General features: G+C 36.2%; 2 protein-coding genes across 3 annotated transcripts; one reads left to right on the plus strand and one right to left on the minus strand.

Moving 5' to 3' along the window:
* The first annotated feature begins 5278 nt into the window (after positions 1 to 5278).
* Positions 5279 to 14037, plus strand: nme6 (NME/NM23 nucleoside diphosphate kinase 6). 2 transcript variants are annotated; one of them, XM_055185445.2, is made up of 6 exons: positions 5279 to 5413; positions 5677 to 5784; positions 6660 to 6759; positions 9855 to 9894; positions 12508 to 12668; positions 13385 to 14037. In XM_055185445.2, exons 2-6 carry the CDS (start codon positions 5707 to 5709, stop codon positions 13537 to 13539), a joined length of 534 nt encoding a protein of 177 aa, XP_055041420.2. In that variant the 5' UTR covers positions 5279 to 5413; positions 5677 to 5706; the 3' UTR covers positions 13540 to 14037. The 2 variants fall into 2 exon arrangements, with proteins under 2 accessions (XP_055041420.2, XP_055041419.2); XM_055185444.2 differs by having other exon boundaries at positions 5343 to 5784.
* A 960-nt stretch (positions 14038 to 14997) lies between these two features.
* Positions 14998 to 18504, minus strand: baalcb (BAALC binder of MAP3K1 and KLF4 b). Its single transcript, XM_055185443.2, has 3 exons — positions 18321 to 18504; positions 17237 to 17427; positions 14998 to 16318 (listed from the first exon to the last, which is right to left on the minus strand). Exons 1-3 carry the CDS (start codon positions 18502 to 18504, stop codon positions 16145 to 16147), a joined length of 549 nt encoding a protein of 182 aa, XP_055041418.1. The 3' UTR covers positions 14998 to 16144.
* Between the last annotated feature and the right edge of the window lie 6575 nt (positions 18505 to 25079).

Genomic DNA, 25079 nt, shown 5'->3' on the forward strand with positions numbered 1-25079 from the left:
TGCTGCAAATCTTTTTGACAGGTACAGTTTAATAATACACAAAAATAAAATATGTCTTTAAATAACATATATGACATTATATTTACAAATGATTAAAACAAATAGTGTGTTCATGACATTTGAACACCTCGTCGAAATGAGCTATTAAAATATTTCAAATCAATATGTTCCTTACCTTACTTATGAGGTAAATAGTCATGTTATAAGTGGGATAATGTACAGGTAGCTTGTTGTTATGGTTAAATAAGCCATTTTAGTGTGATGCAATAATTCGTTACAATTATATAGCAGTTTTCTGCACCATTTTACCTAAAGGGGGATTCTTCTCAACCACCACCAATGTGCAGCATCCAACTGGATGATGCAACGGCAGCCATATTGCACTGGAATGCCCACCACACACCAGCAAATTGAAGAGGAGAATAATATCGGCAATTAGTATATTAGGGGATGATTAGTAAAACAATGGGCAAGTTTGGCCAGGATGCCGAGGCACACCCCTACTCTTTTTCAACGAACATCCTGGGATTTTAAACATCTACGGCGAGTCAGGATACAAGACATTAGACACAATGATTCATTCATGTTAAATCCTAAAACATTCTGTTTATTTCAATATTTGTATAATCCATAATTTACAGTAGAGATTTGGACCCCAAAAATCTATATAATGGCCTTGTATTTAGAGATGTGACATCAGAAATACTACACAATGGTTGTTATATTCAACTTATATCTGATGTCTACGAAGATTAAAGGATCACTATTTAGTAGTTTTACCACTCTTGTTCCCTAAACAAAAGCACTTAACCCCAATTTGTTGCAGGATTATCGCATACTGAAATAGCAGTAAAGTCACTTTAATGACAGCAAGATAGTACATAAATAATTATATCTAATGATTAAGTCGACCACTGATGAACATATAAGCATTCAGATTTCCTTCTTTATACAGACTGCCATATCACATCCTTCGCTGTATTGTTCAATCTCTTATTAGTTTGATCAATTATGTTTCGTTACTACCCCTTTACATCCACATTATTTCAAGCCTACCAAAAGCTTAGACTAATCCAGCTACAGTCTTTCAGAATTATCCCGACCTATTTCTATAGAGGAAATGGAAGAGGTCAGAGTACATTTTCCCCTGCAACAAGCACAGCAGTAGCCCTGAAGTCAGCACCTGTGTTCTAAAAGAAGCTCGGGCAACAGGAGATCCAGCCCTATTCACAGAGACCCTAGGCCAGAGATGAGGCTTATTCTGAAACCCAACACCCTGCGCCCTTTAAACAGTGTGTGACTGACAGCCACAAATAGCCAGCACAGTCACTTCGGTTGGGGATAGCACCATGCATGTTTAACAATTACTGTGAATGACGGTAACAAATGAAACATTTTCATGTACATTATAGTATGGTCGATTATACAGGGCCTCATAGCCTGTCACTGAAGATATTTTCCATATCTTGAATTTTCTATTCATTACGATTGAGATGAACATTAAATGGATGCCTGATTCAATAAATGTAAAACATGAGGAATTCGAAATCCTCCATGAACTGTGTATCCAACACAGGGTGTGTCATTAATGCATTACGGAAACAATAGGAAACAAGTGTGTAGGGTCAACAGTAAAAAAAGCATTGAAGAACCTAAGCTCCAAATCTGATCGGTGGGTTTATATTTAACTCGGACAGTCAAGCTGGGCCCCACAGTGCTAATAACTTTGTTCCTTTCTGTCACTAGCATTTGGCCCACAGCATCCCGGTTTATTCTAAGAGCTCATTGCTCTCTCTTTCCGGAGACTGACATATAATTTTTCAGGCAGTGCAATTCAAACAGCTGATTCCCAGTCCTGCTTATAGGGTGAGATACATTCCCTAAGCGCAGATCTTTATGGGCGAGCCATATAATTCAACTCTATTCTGGGTTACACAAATTCTGATAAAACTACACTGCATAGCTAAAATAGTGATATTTTAATAGTATTCTACTAAATAGTTAACCCTTAGTTTACAAACTTCTTGCTACTTTAAACTTCTAATAATTTGTCTCTTGCAGGATCATCTGAACGTCTGAGCTTTGTGAAAGACGAAGACAAATAAATGTAGATCTCCTGGTTTATTATGCATGTTGTAATAAAGCTAATAACTATAGCATTTGGATACACAGATATGCATTTGGTACTAATATGCTTTTTTAAGTAATATGCACTCTTTGGTAGCAATATACACTGTCAAAAAGAAGCAAATCAGCATATATTTTATATTATTTTAACTTAAAAAATTAAGTTAAACAATTTTAATGAGTTATGTCAACTTATCACAGATCAAAACTTAAAATAACATGTTGAATTTACTTGCAAAACCAAGTTATTGTTATGTTAACTTTATGCTGCATTTTTAAACTGTCCATCTGATGTAATACTGTATAAACTCTGTAGGTGCAAAGGATAGTGCTCAAGTGACTGCTTGGGACTATATATTTTTTGACTATTTCTTTTTCTGACAGTGCATCACAAAAGAAGGAAAGGTCACAAATCTAATCTAGCAATTCAATATATCACTTGTTTATCTAAAGAAAAATGAGATTAACAAAGAGCAAATGGTGTCCATCTTCTCAAAATGATTTCATCATGGTTTCAGGCAAGATTAAAATAAAAACTGTGTTAATAAAGTTAAACTGTGCTTACATATTTATTCATTTATTTAAAAAAATAATGTAATTATAGTTTTTAAGTTTGTTTGACAGTTTTACATCACCAGTTGTCTTGTTTGTGTCTAATTTTATTCCTCCTACAAGGAATTTTATCAAGAACATGTGAGAATGGTTAATAAATTGATATTTACATAATCTTCTGGTACTTAAAACCTTATACACTGTAAAAAAAAGGCAGAACGAAGATATAACAACTTGATTTTGCAAGTCAATTCAACATCATATTTTAACTTTCGGCTTAAAATTTGGCATTACTTATAAATTGAAGTTGAAATTGATTTTAAGTTAAAGTAAACATAAAATATGTGTTGATTTGACAAACATGCTGCAATTTTTTTTACAGTATACTGAAATTCAGATGTGAAAGACATTAAAAACATCTACAGGTGGAGCAGATTAAGTAGCAGCACAATATGTTAACTTAAAAGTTTTGTCCTTCTTTAGGTATGACAGTTGTTGTCATTGAGGTTGACACAGCTGTCTGAGAGGCCGGAGCTGCTCTGTAATGTATTGGAATAGAAAAGGTCAAAGGTGACCTGCATTTCTTTAGATGATAAAACAGATGCTGGCCATAGACAGGTGAACACCATGTACTACAAAGATGTCAAAAATGACTTTTGGGATAATGTAGGCAATTTGTAATTTTTATAACTAATTTGACTGTTTTCTCTCTTAGCTTATGAATGTTTTGCAGTACAGTTTATTTATTGCATTTGACAGATTTTTTCCTAAAGCAACATACAGCATATTTAGGCTTTATATTTTTAACACAAACACATTCCCTTGGAATCAAACCTATGCCAGTTGCACTGTTGAGATAGACTTTGGCTTGTAAGCTTTTGAACGCGTTCACATGTATTTTGTCAACCACAGTAAGCTGCAGTTTAGTGATTGGCATAGGTGGATTATTAACCAGCAGACCAAATGGCGATATGGCAGGAAATACACCTCTCAAATACATCCCATTCTGTCACTCCTTAAAAGAACTACATGAAACAGATAGGGTGTCAAAATAGGATATAGCATATAGTGTTGCTTTGACTGGTGTCAGCAATCTCATTGAACAGCAGGGGTGCCCACTTAATGACTGTGTGATCATTGGTGGTCAGGGTAAAGATGAGGTAACTGGGTCAAAATTAGGATAATCACACCGCATAACAATTGAAAGGTGAACATGTGTGTGAGAGTAAAGCATCCTACATCCTACATCACAGACGTGTAAAATAACTGTTAGCCTGTGCGCTAAATGACTTGAAATGATGCTCCTGTAGCTCAAATAAAGAACACAGTATATTAGCAGAGTAAATGTTGTGGGTTCAAGTCCCAGGAAATGCATACGATAAAATGTAGTGATTAAATGCACCATAAATCACTTTGGATGGAAATATATGGCAAATGCTTACATTTAAACATTGACTATAGCCTTCATGACAAAAATAAACTATTTATATTAAGAAGGGCATTGCAATACGGAGCTGTCATGTAGCAACAAAAAGTAATTTGCTGCAATGATATCAGTGTCAAGATTTTTATTTTCTAATTCACATACGTAATAATTTATTGGTTTTGATCGTGCAGTATGAGTGAGCTTCAGAATTTTATTCATAAAAGCATGTTGCTTTCTTGGAGATAAGGATTATTCACATGCATATTAGATAAACTCTTCACATATGTCTAGATGAATTATATTTATTTCATTAAGCATTGAAAGTTACATAAAAACAATTCCATACGCTATTTTACAAGCCTTTCTTGTAAGTGACATGGGTACTATGTTTTGTAATTGTATTGTCACAAGCAATAGAAGTCAGTTAGCTCAGGTTATGAGGCTTTGGTCACATAAAGACTGAAGATAAATGGCTTTGTGCCTTTTTGTTTTTCTTGTCAGGTTAATCAATGTAGAAGTATTGAAATGGAATGCCATTGCTTGTTATTTTTAAGGATTGTGGTGGAAACTGGGGCTATAGTTGTCACAGCCTATTATATGGTTTAACATAAATCTAATTGCTTTGGTGACAAATATTGTAATTAACATTTGTTTGTGTGTGTGTGTGTGTAGAGTTATATATAACACATATGACAATTTGAACTAAATAAAAAATTGGACCGCTTGCAATTAGCATACGCTTTTACTATGAATTTGGCCCTGTTTATGAAGCTGTAATTTAAGTTTGATGGGGAATAATAATAATAATAATAATAATAATAATAATAATAAATCGTATATTATAATATATTTATAATTTAACGAGATAAATTTAATAAACATTATTTAATAAAGAAGGGCACATAAAAAAACGGTACATTTTATTAAATATATATTTTATTTTATATAGGCTAGTTGCTGACATTAAGTTACATGGATTCCCTTAAATAATCTTTAAAATCCTAGTAACCATGGGTCTTATTTTATAGATGTATTGTTCGCTATTTATCATTATTTTCCGGATTTCCAGGACACACCACCTTCACGCAACAATACGGAGCTGACTATCAATAAAGTTTCTTTTTATACCAATTTCTGTATCTAGGATTAAGTTCGACTTCGTGCTGCGCTTCGCAGATGGATGGATTTGCTGTCGCTGTATTTTGATGTCATACACCGATGAATCTGCGCATCACTGTATGAATTCGAACATAGCGCGCTGCTCAAGATGGCGGCGCCCATATAGCAAACAGCACGGAGAAAGGACGGGTTATAAACAAAACTATGTTTCCTTTAGAAAACTATTTAAAAGCTAATATAAAGTGTAGTCGATATGTAAGAAGTATTTATAGTAAATCGCTTGTAAAATAGCTTTTTTTGTGTGTAATTTATCGTCGAAATAGAGGTTTGAATTTATAGATGTTTGAAATGCTCACGTGCCCTCGTATGTTTTAAAGCTAGTGGTTGATCAGTTCGAATTGTAAACAATATACGCGGGTAATATAACGTTATATTTCCTCGCTTTCGTGTAGGGAATAGTTTATCGTAACATTTTGGCAGGCATGAGATGTGGCAAAGCACTGCAGCTCACCCTTGCGGTCATAAAACCAGATGCCGTGGCTCATCCTCTCATTCTGGAGGTGAGATTATCATGAAGGATTGCACTAAAATTGTCACAATGAGCACTAGTCTCATTTATACAGAATTCAAGAGAAGCATAGGGTTAATTCAGTTAAACGGGGACACATTTTGATACTCATAATTTACATAACTTTAGTTTACTGACAGCACTGCAGGTATTTACAGTACCTTCATCATAAGACATTCCCTAATGTGTTTGTAAATCTGGGTGTTTCCATCAAGTGCCAGCTATTTGTTTGACATGTTTATGTTGACATATTAATTAACCCTTTTGTCGTTCAAAACCTGTATATTACTTTTCTTCTGCATAACACAAAAGAAGATATTTTAAGAGATGTATCAGTGTTTTGTGTATTTATATATATAAAGGAAGTCAATTACTGTTCTACAAAATATTTTCTTTTATGTTCTGCAGAAGTCATACAGGTTTAGATTAACATGAAGCTGAGCAAATGATAAACAAATTTTATTTTTGAATGAACTGTTGCTTTAAAAATAAAATAAATGGATGTCTTCTGGCTCCATCTGATTTGTGGAGAATTAATGCTACATACTTTGTCTTTACTATTAAAATGAGTCTTGGCTGATTTAATTTCTGTTGTCTGTAGCTTCAAAGTGCCTTTCATTAGTGACAATTTCCTCTTGCAGTCTGGTTTGAAAATTGGACCTCAGACTGCTTGAATTTATACCAGTGAATGGATGTTTTTGTTTTTATTTGCTTGTATCAACCTATACTTTATTACTTTTTTTTTGAAAGATTAAAACCTGTCCCTGTTTTAAGTGAAATACCAGAAAGGCTAATGGTGGAACTGCAGCAGGTGTTTTTGGGGATGATTTGCATATATTGATTTTTGTTTGCTATATACTTTCTCAGGCTCTTCATCAGAAGATTGTAGAAAACTTCATTATTATCAGAAAGAAAGATCTGATGTGGAGAAGAGAAGATTCAGAAAAGTTTTACGCTGAACATGCAGGTAGAATTTCTCTTCATGAAACACACACTGAATAATATAAACTGAATATAAATACAGTCATGGTCAGACTTATTGGCACCCTTTGTAAATATGAACAAAAAAATACATTTGCATTGTTGTTAACCCTTTGAACTTTTAGTAAAAAACAAAAAACAAAATCTTGAATCTTTGAAGTAAAATAGTAGAAATGGGTTGAAAATCTCATTATGAAACAAATAACACTGTGGCCACAGTTAATGACACCCTTTAATTCAATACTTAAAAAAACTTTATCAGGTTCTTGTATCTTCTTGTATCAGGTTTGATGAGTTAAAAAAAAAAACTGATAAGAAATCAAAGATCATTCCTCCATACCAGATCTCTTTAGATCCTTCAAATTCGCAGGTTGTCTCTCCTCTCCTGTTCACCCCTAAAAGATTTTCTATAAGGTTCAGGTCACGCGATAGTCATTGCAGAACCAGCATTTTGTGCTCCGTGACCAATTTTTATTTTGAGTTGTGTTTTTTTTAAACAAGACCCAATATATACTACTGTAATATGCAATTCTAGCAGATGCAGTCAGGTTTAAATTTTTTGTTTGTTGATATTTGATAGAATCCATGCAGTTATGTTTCTGAACAAGAAGTCTAGGCTCTATGGCAGAAAAATAGACCAACAACATTAAAGATCCATCAGTATTAGGGATGCATAATGATTAATCACGATTTATCTATAGCAAAATAAAAGTTTTTGTTTACATCATATATGTGTGTGAACTGTGTATAATAATTATTTATATATAAATATGCACACATGCATGTATATATTTAAGAAATGTTTACATGTATTTATACATTTGTATATTTATGTATAATTTATATTATATATAAATATAAATACTGTACTTTTTCTTAAAAGTATACATGGCATGCATGTTATATACATAATTATTATTCACAGTTCACACACATATATGTGGTGTAAACAAAAACTTTAATTCCGCAATTAATTCTTATGCATAATCAGTACAATTAACTGTAGACATGGGGTAAAATTTTTATCCTTGTTTGCACTTAACCCCTCTTGTGAGGTTGTCGCCAAATGCTCTTTTTGTAGTCTCAAATAATTTCTGCATTCTTCAGCTGTAGTCCTTGAAGAGATTTTAGCCACTCAAACTATTTTCCTCAAAATTCATTAGACAGTATGGACACACATCATCTTCCAGGTAGATTTGTAACATAATTTTTTGTGAATCATTTATTATTTTCCTGATAGTGGAAATGGAATTTTTAATTGATTAAGGAATTTGGCCTTTGTGTTACTTTATATGTGTACGCCTGTGAAACATAAAGTCATGGCGGACAGTTTCACATTTCTTGTCACCTTGAATAGGAATCTTGTCAATATGAAAAGGAATTTACTTCAAATATATTTTGTTGATTTCTAAGGGGGGCCACTAATTAAAGGGGTGGTTCAATGGTATTTGATGCATTATGACTTATTAACACAGTTATAGAGTTGTTTCCTCATGCTAAACGTAGGCAAAGTGTCAAAAAAGCAGTTGGGAGTGTTACAGAGTATTTCTGTGCCAAATGCACTTCGCCAGGGTTCGTACAAGTTTTGGAAAGTTTTTTCGATTATGGGTCCAGCTGACGTTTCAGGGGTTTCTATATATATCACTTCTTTTTATGGGCACTTCCCCCGGAAAACCCCGCTCACCCATCAATCAGCGGGAGACGCTAGAACTTACAAACATCACATCACGTGACAGCTTTGTTTAATTTTAAAACTCAACAATGGCACGAAAGAAGAAGTGTGTTTTGGATGTAAGGAGAAGAAAGCCAGCCTTATGGAAACAATGGATATAGTTTATTATCCGGGGAATCAGCTGAGTTATGCGTGTGCGTTTGATGCACTGGATTTCATTGAAAAGTCCCAACTGGGTCATGAGTTGCATGCGGTAAGTAAGACTTCTGTCTTATGTTGGAAATAGGCGCATGCATATTATATAAATGACAGGAACATGTAGTGAATCATAAGTTAAACAGTGTTGTATAGTGTTGCATGACTCATACTCACTCCTCCCGCGGTATAACTCCTCCTTCTTCATTTTTTCATACGTTATCGGAAAGATTCAGTAAAGCTAATATTTCTATTATAAAGCTGATTAAACTGAAGACTCTTCGGAGATATAAAGGATGTAATACTACTCTATAGGTACTCCAGATTAACATCAGAAATTCAGAAACAGCCTGTGTATTGGTGAAAACATTTATTTCATAATGTGACTCCCCCCCCACACTTTCAATTGTTTTACTCGAAATATTTTTTTAATGAAAGATCAAAAGGATTAAGAATGCAGATTTATTTTAATAGGCTTCTTTGTGAATGTTTACCAAGGGAGCCAATAAAAGACAGGATCACATACACTCTAAAAAAGAAAGGCTGCGTTAAATTTGGCTTAAATATCCCAGAAAATATTTATATTTGACCTGGCAATAGAATAATACAGCCTAGCATTTTGGGTTGAAACATCCCAGCATAGGTTAAATTACAACCCAACGGGTTAGGTTCATTCCTTTGTGACCCAACGCTGTGTTAAAAGCAACCCAGCATTTTTTCAAATATTTGTAACTATTTAAGCTCATACACAACTTTAAATACGTATACGCAGCTTTAAATGTTCTTATACTGTTCCCTAGTAAGCCATAGATCTGCCCTACGATGTGGAAAAACAAAGCTAGCGCAGCTTTCCTTATCCAGACTTATATGAATGGAATGGTTTCTGTAGAGACTCAAGTTGAATGGTGATGTACTTGTGTGGGTGTGTATCAGTGATGTGTGATGTTAAACAGGATGAGTCATGGTTACATGTTACTCAGTCTCAGCTTATAATCATATTCTCCTCTGAAGAAAATGCAGCTGCTAAGCGTCCATGTGTCGGTATAATATATTCAAAACACTGCCGGGCCAAGATAGCAGATGTAGCAAAAATCTGCTGTGTGAACCACAACATCACCCTTGTTGGATCGTTTAAAGGATGAATTGCTAAAATCAAATCAAAGACTTATAGCAATTAATCAGCGATTTCTTTTCATCTGTTTTTTATTTTACAGGACGATTTTTCTACCAAAGATTGGTTGAATTCATGTCAAGGTAAATTATTTTTTATCTTGGCTCAAATTTCAGTTTTCTCCCTAATGATTTCTAGTTATTGAAGCCCCTTCAATATTAAAATACTACCAATTTATAAAACCAGAGGTGTCTTATTTGATACAGTGGATTTTTGAAGGAATAAATAGCAGGCAATCTTGATATTATTCATATTTTTTGGAACAGCATGTACCCTTGTACTTTTGACTAATGACTCAAGCAAAATAAATGAGCGTCTGTTAATCAATCTCATGAATAAGTTAGAAGGCGTTTGCTATCTTTTTTACAGAACTTGCTCGAAACCATTGACATAGTAGCAGTGTGTGCTATTACACAACACATATCATGTGAACAAGTGAGGTTTTTTTTAGCTTGCCATTGTTACTATCGCACAATGAACAGTTTTTTTCATTCATTTTCATTAAGTAGCAGATTTTCTTGGCCATATTGGATCAGTATGCTTCAACACATGCGTCATCTGAACATTTTAGCTTTTTCTGGTGTTCCTTGTATTTCTTCAAATTGTCTGTGCATTTATGTAGGTAAAAACCTTTATCAAAGGTTAACCACTTAACCCTTGCTACCCTCATCATTATTTCCAGTCATAACCATTTATAGACTTTATCTTACATGTTCAGTAACATTATTGTACAGTACTGCAAGAAAAAAATGTATGCAGATCTGTCATCTTTGGAGAGAGGAAGTACTGTTAAGTTGCGGCTGGTCCAGGTTAGAGAGTGAGGCTGATGTTACCATGGCACCCTGTCCTCAGGTCTCATCTTTGTCTGTGGAATTTAAAACAGTGCCGTGGCACTTGTACTCACCTGTGCTTAATTTTATTGTACCTTTAAAATTGTGCATGTGGTTCTGTGAATAAGGCATAAAAGATGTATGTACTGATACATTCAAATAACATTTGGCGTCTTTGCTTAAATTTGATAATATGGCTTGCTAAAAGATGATCCGTTTACATCGATCCTACTCACTTTTAGTTTTACGCTTCGTACGTGTATGACACTTTAAACACTTTATACACCTCGATACAGAGCCAATCTCCAACCTACCTTGACTGGACTTTGCACATGCACATTACCCATCTTTACATTGCACTGAACATTTTATATGTATGTACACTCACCTAAAGGATTATTAGGAACACCTCAATTTCTCATTAATGCAATTATCTAATCTACCAATCACATGGCAGTTGCTTCAATGCATTTAGGGGTGTGGTCCTGGTCAAGACAATCTCCTGAACTCCAAACTGAATGTCAGAATGGGAAAGAAAGGTGATTTAAGCAATTTTGAGCGTGGCATGTTTGTTAGTGCCATACGGGCCGGTCTGAGTATTTCACAATCTGCTCAGTTACTGGGATTTTCACGCGCAACCATTTCTAGGGTTTACAAAGAATGGTGTGAAAAGGGAAAAATATCCAGTAAGCGGCAGTCCTGTGGGCGAAAATGCCTTGTTGATGCTAGAGGTCAGAGGAGAATGAGCCGACTGATTCAAGCTGATAGAAGAGCAACTTTGACTGAAATAAGCACTCGTTACAAACGAGGTATGCAGCAAAGCATTTGTGAAGCCACAACATGCACAACCTTGAGGCGGATGGGCTACAACAGCAGAAGACCCCACCGGGTACCACTCAACTCGACTACAAATAGGAAAAAGAGGCTACAATTTGCATGAACTCACCAAAATTGGACAGTTGAAGACCGGAAAAATGTTGCCTGATCTGATGAGTCTCAATTTCTGTTGAGACATTCAGGAGTCAGAATTTGGCATAAACAGAATGAGAATTTTGATCCATCATGCCTTGTTACCACTGTGCAGGCTGCTGGTGGTGGTGTAATAGTGTGGGGGATGTTTTCTTGGCACACTAAGTGCCAATTGGGCATCGTTTAAATGCCACGGCCTACCTGAGCATTGTTTCTGACCATGTCCATCCCTTTATGACCACCATGTACTCATCCTCTGATGGCTACTTCCAGCAGAATAATGCACCATGTCACAAAGCTCGAATCATTTCAAATTGGTTTCTTGAACATGACAATGAGTTAACTGTACTAAAATGTCCCCCACAGTCAGTCACCAGATCTCAACCCAATAGAGCATCTTGGGATGTGGTGGAACGGGAGCTTCGTGCCCTGAATGTGCATCCCACTAATCTCCATCAACTGCAAGATGCTATCCTATCAATATTGGCCAACATTTCTAAAAAATGCTTTCAGCACCTTGTTGAATCAATGCCACAAAGAATTAAGGCAGTTCTGAATGCGAAAGGGGGTCAAACACAGTATTAGTATGGTGTTCCTAATAATCCTTTAGGTGAGTGTATATACTGGTTTATATGTATATATCTTTAAATATATATCTTATATGTACTGTATGCATATGTCTGTATAATATCAGCAGAACTTACATGTTCACACTACATTTACAGTTTATACGTGTCTACACTGCACATTCACATATATATTTACACATTTGCATTTGGCTAAATTAGTCTTGTATTGTGGTTTGCGTCTCATTTTTATATTTTCGACTCCTAACGGATTCCCAGATTCAAAGTGTTTCTTGTACATTTGAAAATAAACTCTTGAATCTTATTTCAGTGGCCCAATGAGAGCTTACATCTTAGCCAGGGAAGATGCTATCACACACTGGAGAGCGATGATGGGCCCAACAAAAGTGTTTAGAGCCCGTTTTACTTCACCAGAGAGCCTTCGGGGCCAGTACGGACTGACTGACACCAGAAACACCACCCATGGTTCAGGTACATAATTTCAATTCGGATTTATTTGGTTAAACAGATTGAAAAAAATAAGTGTTACAACAGTTCTCACATTATGGTTCTTTATTGACTAAAATTTCTCAGCAATTACACAGATTTACAAGCTCTATCAGCATTGCCTTCTAAGCACACACTATCATTTATACATATAAATGACAAAATTAAAATATTGGCCTTTATTGGCTTACGTTTATTCAAATAATGTCTATGTAAAATAAGTCTTTAGATAATCTTCTGTTTGTGCGCAATTGAGAAAATGAATATTAATGGTAGCAATAATACAGACACACTAACCTAGATTAATTTAAATTAAGATCTGTTTTGTTTTTGAAAACTTCAAACCATTTGAGTATTGTCTTAAAGGGACAGTTCACCCAAATAAAAAATATTGTCCTCATTCCTCATAAAAGAAGATATTTTGACTAATAATTGTAAGCACACAGTTGATGGTACCCATTGATTTCTATAGTAGTAGGAGAAACAAGTACTATGGGGTACCATCAGCTGTGTGCTTACCATTATTTTTCAGAATATCTTATTTTGTGTTCAACAGAATAAAGAAACACACAGGTTTAGAACAGCACGAGGTTGAGTAAATAAGGACAGAATTTTTGGGTGAACTGTCCCTTTAATGCTTGTTACTTACTTTTGACAGACAGATGTTCAGATAGCACATTCTTTCATACCCTTTCTTTCAGATTCTGTTGAATCAGCCAGGAGAGAGATAGCGTTTTTCTTCCCAGAATTCCTTGCAGATGAGTGGATGAAGATGAAGGAGCCATGCTTTAGGTTGGGACCCATTGAGTATAATGAGCAGAGACAAATTCATACTCTACAGGAAACAGGACTATGATTATAGATCTCCTCCAATGCTGCATTACCGGTATGGCTTTGCTTACACAGGTTGTTACCTTTATGTTGTCCTGTATTTTTTTTATTTTAATTTCATGTTCTTTCTTCATTACCATGTAACTCCCTTGTGCTTACACATGACTACACATTGCCTATACTGCAGCTGTGCCAATAACAAGACTGTGTTCATTAGTTAATTATGTGAGTCATGCAATACATGTATATATGTGAAAAAATATGTACTACAGTAGATTTTGAAGGAAAGATCAATATATGTTTTCCTTTACATACTTTAGCGAACTCAAGTCTAAATGCAGTTCTTTGAAAGTGCCTGTAATGACATACAAGACTAACAGAATACAGTTTGATCACAATCTCTTGGTTTACATAAACCACTTGCCATTATGTTGAGTGTCCCAGTAAGTAGACTGTAAAAGGATGTGGGGATTTAAAATGGTGCACATGAACATTTAGCACAATAAACATTATATTCAATTAATGACTTAAAGGAATATTCCATTTTCTTAAAAGAAGAATCCAGATGGTTTGCTCACCTCCTTGTCATCCGGGGTGTTGATGTCTTTCTTTGTTCAGTCGAGAGGAAGTTGTGTTTTTTGGGGAGGGCATTGCAGGATTTGTCTCGTTTTGATGGACTTTGGTGGAGCCCAACATTTGGTGCTGGACTCAACACGTGGCAGTTTTTTTCAACGGAGTTTCAAAGGACCACAAACGATCCCAAACGAGGCACAAGGGTCTTGTCTGGCGAGGCGATTGTCATTTTTGACAAGAAAAATGGGGAATATGCTCTTTTGGACCACAACTTTTCGTCTAGGTCCGGTCCAGCGCGACCTAAACGTAAATGCGTAGTGACGTAGGGAGGTCACGTGTTACATATATAAAACGCACATTTGCGGACCATTGTAAACAATAAACTGACACAAAGACATTAATTAGTATCAGTTGACATACAACAACGTAGGAACGGTCCTCTTTCAACACATTTGTAAACACTGGGGCGGAGTTTAGCGTTCGTCCTCTGTGACCTCTTGACGTATTGTGTGGGGTCACGCTGACGCATTACGACTGGATCTAGACTAGAAGTTGTGCTTTGGGGGTGGATCTTTTTTGTTTTTCTTGTCAAGAATGGCGGTTGTTTTGCTGGGTGGGACCCTTGTGCCTCGTTTGGGATCGTTTGTGGTCATTTGAAACTCAGTTGAAGAAGACTGTTGGGTGTTGAGTTGGGTATTGGATGTTGGGCTCTATTGAAGTCCATTGGAGTGAGAGGGGTCCTGCGGTGTTTTCCTCAGGGAACGTGGTTTCTTCTCGACTGGACGGGGAGGGACATCAGCATTTTGGATGACATGGTGGTGAGTGGATTGTCTGGATTTTTCTTTTGAGAAAATGGAATATTCCTTTAATGTGATTTTAAAAGCACTTCAATGCAAATAAAAATATTACAAATAACATAATTGTGCAGTGATGACTTTCAAAAATTTTTTAACAGTGGGTGGTCTTTTGATCACAATGTTGTAGTGTTATTCCTAAAATAATTTTACAATGTACTAAAAATCTGTCATAATCTATAATTATCCTTTTCCTGACAGTAATGTCTAATGGCACAGTATTAAAATAACAGAATAAATCTATCTTTACACATTACTTTTGCCTGTAGCTTCATAAACTAATTAGGTTTTGAACAGATGTTTTCCCTGTGGTCACATAATAATTTTTACATGGCACTTAATCTTATAAAATGATAAGACAATGTTGTTTGTTTCCAAGTATTGCCAAGTACAGTGTTGATGTTTAGTCTAAAAGGGTAAGGTTGGCTAGTCATGGCCTAGTGGTAAGAGACTAGCATGGCATGGCATCTTTCCCCCAGTTGTTCCCCGGACACTGATAGCTGCCCACTGCTCCGGGTGTTTGTGTTCATTGGGAAGGGTTAAATGCAACCCACTTTACAAGTAGGGTTACGATACATTGGCCACTACACTGTCAAAAACTTAAAAAAAAAAAAAACAGTTTCAAGGCAACTGTAGTGTGGGAATAACACTGGGATGTCCAAAAGAGCCCTGATTCTCATATACATATACACTTTGTCACACACACTCTATAAAACAAATAAACTTCTACTTCACTATCACTAATCAATTTAAAAATAAAAAGAGAAAACCCACGCTTTGTTGTTTGTATTTTTCACAAACAATTTAAATAAATATGTTATACTTTAAACCACATTCATCGATGAACAGACTTTTAAATTAATCAGCATCTCTGATTGCCTTCGTTTTGTGCTTTCAATATACAGTATGTGTTCTGTACATTTACTAAGACCCTGTATGCATCAAAAAACAAATGGGACACAACATGACAACAACATAGAAGAAGTAGACATTATTAAAACAATCTAATGTCATCTTTAACTTAAGGATGATAATGCATTGACCGATGAATGATACTGCTGATCACAGCACTGATGTAATTCTTCATTCAGGTCATCCCTGCTTTTAACGTCTTTGGTCCATAATATCTTTGCCAAGGCTTTGAGAAATCCATGACAGAATCTGTTTCAGGCAAATGAAATGAACAATCCTCAAGAAAGCATCTTATTTAGGCACTGAGTCAATGGCAGCATCCTTTAGACCGTCCACTGGTTTCATGACCTCATATGTGGTTTGGGATGTTTCCTTGATCTTTCCGCTCTTGTCCACCTTCCGGATACTTTGAGTCACAGTGATGGTCACCTGCTTGGTGGACATCCTGTTGTCCTGCCATTTGGTCTAAAGGAGAAGGCATTGAAACATGAAGGCAAACATCACAAACTTCTGAATGTGTTAATGTAATAAATCATATTGAATGGAAAATGTATAAAGCAAAATACAATCTTTGCTCTTTCGCCTCTTCTTCCCAAAATTCTCTTTTATTTCTTTTATTTTCAGGGTTCCCACGCGTCATGGAATTTCAGGAATATTATGGAATTTTTAAAGGTCTTGAAAGTCAAGTTAAAGTCAGGGAATTCAAGATTTGGCTTAAGAGTGGGAACCATGTATTTTTAACACATCCTAAGGTTTTGATACTACTGATCAGATGTTGAATATGTGTCAACTGTGTTAAGGTTGTAATGACATTGTGGTGGTTTTTACATTAGCATGAGGTCTAAAATGATATGCAGATTGTTTTAAACACATGACAAATGTTTATAACTTGAGAAATTTTTGAAAAATTGTGTTATGGTTTGTCTGGATAATAAAATGGGTATTGGTGTGTAAGCATTAAAGGGATATTTAACCGAAAAATGAAATTCTGTCCTCATTTGCTTACCCTAATGTTGGTCCAAACCTTTATACATTTCTTTGTATACACAAAGGAAGATATTTAAAAAAAAAAAATAACCAAACAGATCTGGGGCACCATTGACTTTTATAGGTTTATTTTTTTCCTACTATGGAAGTCAATGGTGCCCCAGATCTGCTTGGTCTTCAAAATATCTTCCTTTGTATTCAGCAGAACAAAATATATATATATATATATATATATATAAATTTGGAACAACTTGAGGGTGAATAAATGATGACACAATTTTCATTTTTCGGTGCTGTCCCTTTAAGTAAAAACAATATTTCATATAGATGGCAATGCTTTGTGCAAAGCAAAAGCTGAATAAAATATAATCAATATGTTCTTTTGAAGATACATACAATTTCTTCAGTTCGCAGCACACTTCTTCTCTGTAATGTGGTACCAGACGTGGACAGCACATCCTGCTCTTGCGAAGAGAGTACGGCAGGGGTGCTTCCTGTTTTCATGTCATTCAAGCCCACCTCAGACATGGCTGAACAAACTTTCAGATAGGCTTGAGCTGGAGAGGGCAGGCCATCATCAAACAGATCTTCAAGAGTTGATAATAAGGTGGTTAATAAGATAAATACATCAAAAAAAGTGATAATTCTTTAAAACACAAAGTTAAAGGTGCAGTGTGTAAATTTTTGCAGCATCTAGTGGTGAGGTTGCGAATTGCAACCAACAGCTCAGTCCACTGCTCACCCTTCGCTTTTGAAATGCATAGAGAAGCTACGTCAGCCGCCACCGCAAAAACATGTCATCGTCTGAGACAATTTAGTAAAAAAGTTTGTCCGTTAAGGGCTTCTGTAGAAACATGGCGGCACAAAATGGCGACTTCCCTGTAAGGGGACTCTCGGTGTATGTAGATAAACACATCTCATTCTAAGGTAATAAAAACATAACGGTGCATTTTGAAAGGTCTTTATACACCCCTGATCATATAGTTTTGTATAATATTTTGAATTTATGTAAAGAGATCCTTCTAAAAAATTACACACTGCACCTTTAAATAGAAGCTTGCTACATCTTGCTAATATGTACAAATATTGAACCATGAACTGAGAATTATCTTTTCTGCATTATCAGATCCTTCAGGTTTATTTGTTATTCATACAAGTTCTCATTTACACAATGTTACACACTAGAGTATCAATTTTGCACAAAAAGATAAGGAGCATTATTGTGCTCAACCTTGCCTATATTGTACAGTATTGACTGGACCTAACCATCTCCATGGCAACAAGAGGCCTACTAGAATGCATTGCTCACCAACAGCAGCCTTACAACACTATCCTCACTTTACGGCACGGACAATTTAATGTGACTGTTTACAATGTGCGAAATCCTCGGACTGAGGTCTGTGTTAGTAACTGAATTAAGATGTGTTATTTCAACTAATCTTTTCAAAATCATATAAGGTCTCAAAATTTCCATTCTCACCAAGGTTGGCAGTTTTCTCTGAAGGAAAGCCCACTTCTGAAGAGTTTTCTGAGGGAATGCTTTGGATGGAGGACAGCGGTATGTCCGTGTCCGTGCTGGTCAGCCACGTGGACTCCGTCTCTTTGGTCCAGCTTTCCATATATCTTGGCTCCAACACATCTGTCCGGGAGCCTCCACAACCCATGATATCCAAGACAAATCCCGCACAACACCTACGCAGCCTTGGATTTTAGGTCCATTAAAATGCCTCCCAAATAGCAAAAGAAAAAGGCATTAGACTAAATATGCTCGCTGTTACAAACATCTGTAGGCTTCCAATGGTCAAGTGTCAGGTCAGTCAAACAAGGAGATCCAATCTGTGGGAAAAGAAATAATAGCCTATAATGTTTGTCTTGGTACTAAAATATTTGGATTTGGCTGTGATTTAAATTAGTAAGATTGAAAAATATGTTTTTTAATGTATTGTAATTTACATGTTTAGCCTCCACAAAGGTAGCTTATAACATAATTGGCTTTTAAAAAGCATAACACTGCGAAAACACCTTGCAGGCCTAAGTAATAAAGAATATAATGATGTTTATCATTAAATATATTACAAAACCCCTTTATCTAGTGTGTTTTGAACAGGATGTAGGCTATTCTATATCAATAGAACCCAACACTAGAGACCCAAACCATTACAGTTTTTATTAAAGGACAAGTTCGGTATTTTACACTTAAAGCCCTGTTTTCAGATTGTTTTTGATGAAATAGAACGGTTTTGACTGAAATTTGGACATATGATGATGGCCCGAGAATTTTCGGGTGTTTGTTGTGTCGCCTCCCACCTCTATAGTGGGTTTGTGGGTGCACGGGAGCGGTCCTTCCTAGAATGCATTGAACTTTGGTTTGCAGGGATGTGGGGCTCGCCGAGTGGTCGGGGGTGTTCACTGGTGTGCTCGCGCAGAGATCGCTGCAAAGGATGGATCCCAACAGGTTTTATCGTAGTTTTTGCCAACTCTATTGACTTGTATTAGATGTGCTGTGAGGTACGGTATTACTCCGCACCGGGAACTTTGTTTGTATTCCTGCAATTGGCAAAGGCGGATTATAGCCACCACCTGGGCTGGAGTGTTTATTATTCAACGGAAGAATACGGGTGTGAGGCGTTTGGAAAAATAGGTCCACAAGTTTACAACGAATGCTAAAACACCTGTTGGAAAGCATCTTTTGCAGGGATGTTTGTGTGAGCATATCAGTGAACACCCCTGACCACTCGGTGAGTTTCACGTCTTTTTAAACAAAAGTTTAATGCATTTTAGAAAGGATTGTTCCAGTGCACCTATACACCCATTGTAGAGGTGGGAGGTGAAACAACAAACACCCGAAAATTCTCGGGGCAGCTGCATATGTCGAAATTTCGGTCGAAACCGTTCTATTTCATAATAAACAATCTGAAAACAGGGCTTTAAATATAAAATACCGAACTTGTCATTTAAAAACATTATGGCTATTAAATCATTAACATTTCTGTGATGTTTATTTTTTCAAAAGGCTAGTGAAATAAAATATTTGTAATTTCTCTTGAGTAACGTTAGTAGTAGTAGTAGTAGTTCTTCAACACACTCGTTATTATCCACACATGACGTAAACAAATAGCCTATACAAGTGTGACATCTCCTTTGCTCTGTGAATAAACGAAGTGACTCATTAACCCAGCGATGTACAATGTATTGTTTACACAGCCATTAATTCAATGCCTTGAGCTCGATTGATCTATTCCTGTTGTTAATTCATTCAACGAACGCGTTGTTGTGCCGTATTTTTCAGCGCACGAGTCTTGAATTAAAGACTGTATAGAAATACATTCGTTTTGCAGTAGCCTATACAGTCTATGCAGTAAATGCATTTCTTTATATACGCTGGGAGCCTTTGCCTGCGGTCTTTTGCGCGATGTTGATGTTTCACATGAAATTAAGTCGACAGAGAAATCACTGCCTGTCATTACAACAGAATAAGAATGACATTTTCATTCAGTAAATAATAATAGTATTGCATTTATAATCACTCACCATTGTCTTGCTCTTCTTAAGACATCGCTGGCAAGATGTGCAGATAAGCTTGATACAGAGACGAGCAAAGCAAACATTGACTAATGACACTCCCCCATCTCTCTCTCTCTCTCTCTCTCTCTCTCTCTCTCTCTCTCTCTCTCTCTCTCTCTCTCTCTGACAGAATTCAAATGAGCTTTACAGTATTGCCCATTACATGAGCATTGAATAATAAAATAGTCGTTCTAATAGATAAATTATAATATGATAATACATAAATGATGAATAAATAAATACAAAAAAGTAAATAAATACATAAATGCAAAACATAAGTAAAACACTTTGTACATATAGACATGTTAAGATGGTATCTGACTTAAAGTAGTCGTCAATTTTCTTTTTAAAAGTCCAGATATTTACTCACCACCATGTCATCCAAATGTTGTTATCTTTCTTTGTTCAGTCGAGAAGAAATTATGTTTCATTCCAGGATTTTTCTCATTTTGATGGACTTTGATGGACCCCAATACTTAACAGTTTTAATGCAGTTTAAAATTGCAGTTTCAAAGGACTCTAATCTCAAACGAGACAAAAGGGTCTTATCTAGCGAAATGATTGCCATTTTTGGCGAGAAAAATTAAAAGATATGCACTTTTAAACCACAACTTCTTGTCTTCGTCAGATCCTGTGACGCTCCAGCGCGACCTCACGTAATACATCATCACGTCAAAGGTAACAGATGATGTATGCGAAACTACGCCCTAGTGTTTACAAGTGTGGAGACAGAGGACCGTTCAGACGTTGTTGTATGTCGAATTATACTAATTAATGTCTCTGTGTCAGTTTATTGTTTAAAATGGTCCTCAAATGTGCGTTTCATACATGTAAAACGTGACCTTTCGGCGTCATTATGCAATTACGTGAGGTCGCGCTGGCTCGTCACAGCCGGAGGAAGAAAAGAAGTTGTGGTTTAAAAGTGCATATTTTTTATTTTTCTTGCCAAAAAATGACAATTGTTTCGCTAGATAAGACTTTTGTGCCTTGTTTGAAATTGTTTAGAGTCCTTTGAAGCTGCAATTTTAAACTGCATTAAAACTGTTAAGTGTTGGGTTCCATTAAAGTCCATTAAAAATTGGAAAAATCCTGGAATGTTTTCCTTAAATAACATATTTTCTTCTAGACTGAACAAAGAAAGACATCAAAATTTTGGATGACATGGTGGTGAGTAAATTATCTGGATTTTTTTTTAAGAAAATTGACTAATCCTTTAAGTTTGGTACACTGGCTGACTCCCTGTGTTCATAGCAGACTGTTACATATTTTGCCACTGTTGTGATCATTTTCGCCCAAAATGACCACTCTGGCCAGGATCCGCACCAAATCTGCACCAAAGTCGGTAGCTCCAGTGCGAAATGGATCTGGCCTGGAGTCGTTTCATGTCTGGATTTGATATAGTGGCACAACATATAGTGCCATCTCTGTTTTTGACGTCCTCTCTCTATAGGCAGGCAATGATCCATTAGTCTCAGTTTATGATCTTTAACACAATTCAGGTTTTCTGCTGGCTTGTAATCCTCTTTCAGTGGTAAATATATTCAATCTTCTTTTGTGAATTAGTGACATCTTTCCAATAGGTGATGTCATTTTGTAATTTGGTTAGGACAGATTGTGCTGTGCAAGGTTGGATGTAGTTTCAGCATGCATTGAATCACTGGGCTTGGATCATTGGATTTTAAGTGACTGTATAATTTCAGAGCTCTTTTTTTGGATGTCGATCAATAAGGGGTATTGTCGTTTTTCAGCTCTGCATGAATTGTTTTGTGTTGCTCTATTTACTTTTAGGATAGGCTGCTCTTACATATTTGGGTATGCAGAGTTTCAGTTTCCTTGTTTTCATATTTAGAAAATTTCTTTGTGGTGCCCATATTTCACAATGCTATTGGTTCAATTATTGCTTTTTTGATTTTCAGCAATGTTTAAACTAGAATTTCATATTGGATAGAATTAAGACTCCCATTGCTTTTGCTTTCAGTTTATTTATGGCTACAGATGTGTTTGAGCCAAATTCCCTGTTGAACTTATTATTAGTCCCAGATCGGTGTTTTCATGGGTTTATTGGAGCCCTTGGTTTCCTGCTCTGACTGGAAGTGTATTTTCCCTACATCTGAATCTGTTTTGAAAAATCTTTCAAGAACCCATGTTTGACTAAATGTTCCTAAGATGTCAAGGAGCTGTTGTAATCCTCTTTTGTTTTTGACAGAATGACTAAATCATTTGTGAATTTCCAATTCAATCAGGGTTGGGCCAGATGCACTTGAATTAATGCTTTGGCTAATTGATTTATATAAATGTTAAATAGTGTGAGGCTTAATGGGCAACCTTGTCTGACTCCTTGTTGTTGTGAGGACAGAAGTTGTTTGTGCATTTGTTTCCTATTTTCACAGCACATGTGTTGTTTTTATACATGCTGCTGATTAAATAAAATGCTCTCCCTGCATTCCCATTTTCCAGTAGTTTTAGGAAGAGTCCGTCATGCCAGATCAAATCAAAAGCCTTTTCAAAATCAACAATTGTGTAATCGTACAATGGTCTACAGATGTGTTTGAGGAGTGACTCGCTTTGAGATGCACTGGATCAATGACTGTAATGAAATAATCTAGTGCTGTTCCCCAGAAAAAAAACAGCCGAAAAAGTCTCACCGAATGCATCCGTTTACTATATACAGGCTCAGTGATTAACAGAACTATATTAGACCTTTCCCACTTTGTGGGTTTGTCATAATAATTTCTTGGGTTGTGTGAGGACAGAGGCTGCTTGTGTTTGTATTTGTTTTCCTGTATATTGACAAAGTCTGGTTGGTTTCCATTTCTGGCATTTCGATCACCACACAATAACACTTTGCCTTTTATCTTGAAATGGCAGATCCCGTTTTGTATGGTAAAGGTAAAACACACAAGAATATGTGACGGTCTGTGGATTTTTAAGATGGGTACAGTCTTTCTGTGGAGATGGACATGGAGGCTGTTGACATTCAGGGTGGGGTGTTGTGCGTAGTGAACATTGGGCTTTAGAGCACAGTCTCTGGACAGTCTTGCATTAATATGCCTAATGGGTGGAAATCAGAGCGCAGCAGCAGGGTGGATAATTTTGTAATTAGGCAAGTTGGAGGATGCCTTCTCTGTTAAATTTATGAGAGCTGTAGCTACTCTCTCTCTCTCTCATTGGTGCCGATATGAATGATGATGATATGACATGGGAAACCCAGCTCCAGGGCCTTCTGTGTGTTTGGGCACCATATTTTCTTAATGTTTTTTTTTTTTAGGAACAGTTTCTTTTCATTAATAAACTTCCCATTGGGGGCCATGAGGAGTACGATTTGATGCTGTGTTTGACAGTTGCAGTTAGATGAAGGTGGGCTGCTGTGGTTAATGGCTGTTGTAGTTGGTGAAGGAGTCAGGTTTCATGTTATTGTGTCACATTTTTTAGACTTGACCGTTTTCTGCAGGACTGTATTTCCTCTTTCAATTTTCTCTTCTTTTATTAGAGATGGGGTTTTTTGTCCTCCTCTCTCTGCAAGTTCTTCCTGTACCATGTCTTTTTCTTTCCTGTAATCCTCTTCTTTCTCAATTTGATCAGTTTGTTTTGTTACTTCGCTTACCTCCTCTCTCAGTTATATCAGCTGTCATCTTTTGACTGCTCATCTGTGTTTTGAAAGGTGGATGTGTCTTCTGTCTGCTTCAATGGTTTGTTTTGCTCAGCTGAGCATTTCTTAAAATCTTTTTCAAACTGTTTAAGATTGCCCTGAATTATCACAGTCCCATTTATGACCATTGATTTATGATCACTGAATGATCTGCAGTTTCCATCTGTTACTGATGCCCTTTCTGATGACTGTGGTGTAATGCTGTGTAATTGCTAAATGCAAGGCTTCTGGTCTCTTCTGTATAAAATATAGGCGTTATTGATCTCTCCATTCTTCTACAAGTCAAAGTAGAGTGTCTCAGATCTTTTCTTCATCTTTTCTTTAAGATCTCATTGCTAGCTTTAAATGGATATGTTATGATGATTGAATCTGCAATTGTTCAAATCCTCTGAAATCCTGTGAAAATGTAGACGGTTGATCTGCTTGTTAGATTTGACGTCATATCCACCGCTTTTGGGTCCAACCGATTTCAAATGCTATCGGCCCTAGGGAAATAACAAAACAAAATATCACACTAATATGTAGTTATATCATAATGCAAAACACCAAACCCCCCGGACTCATGGACATGGATTGTTTGCGAATTTTTAATATATTGCTGTTGGTGATACCATAAGCCTAAGACTGCAGTGAACACTGTGAGTTTATAAAATTGTAGCAGAAACTGAAGAGCCCGTACCTCATATCATAATTTGTGTACTGTAAACACCGAAAAGCGCCACAGGAGGCTTAAAACAGCCAAGAAGATTTAGGTTGCTACCTGTTCTGTCAGGTGGCGTGCATCGGATATTTAAAGCAGCAGCGCGCTATTTTATGACAAATCAAGGACATTGGCATTTTTTATATTTTTTGTTGAGACAGCTCCAACATGTGTCTCTAGGTCTAGCCCTAAGCCTTGTCTGTGAGGTTAAAACTGTCAATCAGTTTTAGAGAAGAAGAATAACCTTAACAGCCTGCCAATAAATGAAGAGTTTGGTTCCAAAATGCATAAATACATTTTGACTAATTTGGGGAAAAATCTGTTTT

Source organism: Misgurnus anguillicaudatus, chromosome 18 (genome assembly GCF_027580225.2).
Source record: "Misgurnus anguillicaudatus chromosome 18, ASM2758022v2, whole genome shotgun sequence".
NCBI classification, from domain to species: domain Eukaryota; kingdom Metazoa; phylum Chordata; class Actinopteri; order Cypriniformes; family Cobitidae; genus Misgurnus; species Misgurnus anguillicaudatus.